The 4,188-nt window shown below is 40.2% G+C and overlaps 1 protein-coding gene across 1 annotated transcript; it reads left to right on the top strand.

Annotated features, from left to right (window-relative positions):
- The first annotated feature begins 291 nt into the window (after positions 1-291).
- Positions 292-3,889, top strand: LOC115738671 (26S proteasome regulatory subunit 10B homolog A). Its single transcript, XM_030671366.2, has 10 exons — positions 292-513; positions 1,149-1,268; positions 1,590-1,726; positions 1,837-1,998; positions 2,120-2,206; positions 2,309-2,395; positions 2,475-2,612; positions 3,212-3,403; positions 3,483-3,581; positions 3,687-3,889. The coding sequence occupies exons 1-10, from the start codon at positions 414-416 to the stop codon at positions 3,759-3,761; spliced, it is 1,197 nt and encodes a 398-aa protein (XP_030527226.1). The 5' UTR covers positions 292-413; the 3' UTR covers positions 3,762-3,889.
- The last annotated feature ends 299 nt before the right edge of the window (positions 3,890-4,188 follow it).

The raw sequence follows: 4,188 nt of genomic DNA, 5'->3' as shown, positions 1-4,188 counted from the left end.
GTTTTTCTCTAAATTTGGAAAATTTAGAGAAAATTTTTTAATTTAAAATGTGAGGAAGTTATCGTATGTAAATTTATATGTTAAAAATTTGCATATTTTGTAAAATTCCTATTTGTGATGGATAAGAATTTTCTGTAGGCAGCAAGATTTTAAAAAGAATATTTTTTTTCCTTTGGGCCACAGGGAAAGGAAAAGTTTATAAAACACAAGTAGTAAATATATATTTTTTTGGGTCGAACAAGTAGTAAATTGAAATAGGTTTCTTTCGGGGAAAGAAAGGTTATTCCTCAGGGCGTCGAGGTATTTGGCTCAAACCCAAAAGACTTGCCAGCGGAGAGACGGATATAAGCAGAGTGAACGAATCTGCAATCGACTACTTCCGCTAGCGCAAATTTCCACCACCGAGCTCGACGATGAACGACGGAGACGACGCCGTGCGACGCCGGACCGCCGTTGCCGAGTACCGCAAGAAGCTCCTCCAGCACAAGGAACTCGAATCCAGAGTTCGATCAGGTCAGTTATCCGCCGGAACCCTAGTTCGTTCTTCTGGTCGTGGATCTGCGCGTTTCTCTTTCTGAAGTAACTGCTGGAGAGGTCTGATTTCTTCATCTGCGTATGCCCTCTTGTCGACTTCGTGCTAGGCTTCTTATAGCAGATCCATTACCGCAGCTCTCGGATTGAACTTTTTCCCCAATTACTACTGTGTAGATAAATCTGATGATGTTATTTTGAACTGTCGTGTTGGACGAGCGGGAGGTTTTGGTTCTCCACTCGAGTTGACTGTGCGTTAGGGTTTCTCAGGAGAGACCGATTAATTTATGGCGGCATTTTCACTCATTTGCTGAAGTTGGTGAATAAAAGCTTAAGTTTTTATGTGTCCTGTGAGGTGAATTGAATCTCGCTTGTAACCTGTATTGGAGGAGAGATTTAATTGACTACTTTCCATTCTGTTAAATGCGTAAGGTTTCGGACTAGCAACTTTTCCTTCATTTGAATTTGTCACCTGGGAATCAGGGATTCTGTTTCTGTGAAGAATGCGTGCTTTCCTATAACATCGGATTAATTCTTTCATGCTTACAGAAGTGCCGGTGTGCTGATTTATCTTGCTTTGGTTGTGATGTTTAACTGGCATTGTGCAAAATATGCAGTGAGAGAAAGTTTGCGAGGTGCCAAAAAAGAGTTCAACAAGACAGAGGATGATTTGAAGTCTCTTCAAAGTGTTGGGCAGATCATCGGAGAAGTTCTCAGGCCTCTTGACAATGAGCGCTGTAACTTCCCTTCTTTAGCTGTCATCCGCACTGCTGCGCAGGATACAATCTAATTTGCTTAGTCTATGCTTGTCTCTTTTTTTTTCCATTCTGAAAGTAAATTGCTTGAGCTTCTCACTTAGCAGTCATTTGGCATGGAGAGGTATTTTTAAAAATAATTGATGTGGAAATGGTTTCCCTTATCAATGTCTTTATTCAGCTGGTGATTTGGATAAGAATTGATAAATAATCAATTTGTTAACCGGTATTCCTACTTTAGGATCAAAATCGAAGTTTTTATTGCTAAAATAGTATCTGAAACTATGGTTAATATTTGAGCAGTGATTGTCAAAGCAAGTAGCGGTCCCAGATATGTGGTTGGCTGCCGGAGCAAAGTGGATAAGGAGAAGTTGACTGCAGGGACTAGAGTAGTCCTTGATATGACAACTTTGACGATAATGCGAGCACTTCCTCGTGAGGTAATTTGGTTTTCCCCAAGGATATGATCGAGAGTCTGTAAGTTTTGATAGAGTCAATAATTTTCGCATGCGATCCTACTGTTTTACAATAGCGCTTTATGAATTAACAGGTTGATCCAGTTGTTTATAACATGCTCCATGAAGACCCTGGAAATGTCAGCTACTCTGCTGTGGGTGGTTTATCTGATCAAATTAGAGAACTGAGAGAATCTATTGAGCTACCTCTGATGAATCCCGAACTCTTCATTAGAGTTGGAATAAAACCTCCCAAGGTGAGTAGTTACTTTAGGCACTCTTTAAGAGGATCTTAGGTTGTACTGTCTGTGCAGGGAGGGGGTATCCTCAACAGCATTCTGATGGACAAATTCCGACTCTCTCTCTGTATGTGTGTAGGGTGTTCTTTTATATGGCCCTCCTGGGACTGGGAAGACGCTGTTAGCCAGAGCAATTGCAAGTAATATAGATGCAAACTTTTTGAAGGTAAGATATTATATCTTGATATGCTGTGATGCTGAATCCTGGGTTAGAATTTTTTTTGTCATGAAATTTTTCTGTTTCATATTCACTCTTGTTTAATTGTAGGTTGTCTCAAGTGCCATTATCGATAAATATATTGGAGAGAGTGCGAGGTTGATCAGGGAGATGTTTGGATATGCACGCGATCATCAAGTAAGAAAACCAACGTGCTATCTACTTATATAATTCTTCCCAAGAAACCAATTACGAGATTTTTCTTTTGTTTGTGAAGCCCTGTATCATCTTTATGGATGAAATTGATGCCATTGGTGGACGGCGTTTCAGCGAGGGAACAAGCGCTGACCGTGAAATTCAAAGAACTTTGATGGAATTACTGAATCAACTTGATGGATTTGATCAGTTGGGAAAGGTATCTTTTCCAGGCATCCACTTCATCTTTGATGCCATTGTGCAGAATAAGCACTGTCTTTTGCAGTTGAAATGCTCTCATTAATGGCTGATATTAAGTATGATTATCATTTCGAGGGCTGGGGGGGAGATTGTGTGTAGAGAAGTGTGGGGAAGAAATTTGCCATGTCCTATCTATATGTTGTAGATCAGGAAAGTCTTCTTTATTCTAAAAAACATCTTAATCACCAATTCTAGAGTGCTTAGGAACTTAAGGTGCTTAAGTAGTAGAGCGATCTCATGCTTTCGTTCTGCATGTCACAGACTTCTACCACTTCAATAGCATGTTATCTTTGAGAAGATCGTTATATATTGTTGTTGCCTCAATGTATTGTTTGGTATGTCAATTGAATTGTTAGAGATCTGGGAAATAATTTGACTACGTTTTCTATTCTTCAGCCCTGTGTTGTGTAGTGTGCGGTGGAGCTCTCTTTAGGTTAAGCTGAAACAGCTTTAATAGGTCCCTGTAGGTCTCGATTGTTTCTAGTTTCTGCTTCATTTTGTCTCTATGTAACTGCATAGTGAGATGGTCACAACTGGTTGGAAATCTGGCATTTCCAGGTAAAAATGATAATGGCGACAAACAGACCGGATGTGCTCGACCCTGCACTTCTGCGACCAGGTCGATTGGACAGAAAAATAGAGATCCCACTGCCAAATGAGCAGTCAAGAATGGAGATCCTAAAGATTCACGCTGCTGGCATTGCCAAGCATGGAGAAATCGACTATGAGGCTGTTGTGAAGCTTGCAGAGGTGAGTTATGAACTATTTGTGGTTGTTAACTTTTATCCCCAGGAAATTTGTTGTCCTGATTTATTTTTGATGGCTTTAGGGCTTCAACGGTGCTGATCTCCGTAATGTTTGCACTGAGGCTGGAATGTCTGCCATACGTGCAGAACGTGATTATGTCATTCATGAAGATTTCATGAAGGTAAGAGGCCTTCCTCTTTCATATTTTCATATTTCACGATTCATGTTTGCTCTATTATCACAATTAGAGTAATCTTTGTTGTTTGCAACGTGATCCATTTTGCAGGCTGTTAGGAAACTGAGTGAAGCAAAGAAACTAGAGTCTAGTGCACACTATAACGCTGATTTTGGAAAAGATTAGTAATGATTTCTCTTTCATTGCCATGGATGCTTCGGCCATAGTTTTTCTTGTTCGTTCTGTTGTACTGTGCGATGGGATGATGAATTTATTTGATGAAGTTTCCAAACTCAATGAATATCTTTGCGTTACTTTGTTGGATCATCGACTGCTGAATTGAAAAAGGATCCATCAGCTGCAGAACAACTGTAACTTACCATCTCGTTCAGTGGTAGGTACCGTAACGGTCATTCGTGAATCTGTGAATTATTGCCTTGATAGGAAACTCGCTGGGTTCTCCGTTGAGATGTGAGACTTCCTGTGTCAACAAATCTTTCGAATTGGTCAAGACCAATGCAAGAGGCTGGTTATTGCACTCTCTTTTTAACTTGCTATTGGTATGATGGGGTGATAATACATTCTCTATGTCACATTCCCTTGCTTTTGGGTT

This window comes from Rhodamnia argentea, chromosome 2, assembly GCF_020921035.1.
Source record: "Rhodamnia argentea isolate NSW1041297 chromosome 2, ASM2092103v1, whole genome shotgun sequence".
Lineage (NCBI taxonomy): Eukaryota > Viridiplantae > Streptophyta > Magnoliopsida > Myrtales > Myrtaceae > Rhodamnia > Rhodamnia argentea.
This window is presented reverse-complemented; position numbering and strand designations above follow the sequence as displayed.

Coding starts and splice junctions, on each gene's coding strand:
- LOC115738671 (XM_030671366.2), top strand. CDS start 414: ATGAACGACGGAGACGACGCCGTGCGACGCCGGACCGCCGTTGCCGAG. Junction 1,727..1,836: donor TGCGAGCACTTCCTCGTGAG/GTAATTTGGTTT, acceptor ATGAATTAACAG/GTTGATCCAGTTGTTTATAA. Junction 2,396..2,474: donor GATATGCACGCGATCATCAA/GTAAGAAAACCA, acceptor TTGTTTGTGAAG/CCCTGTATCATCTTTATGGA.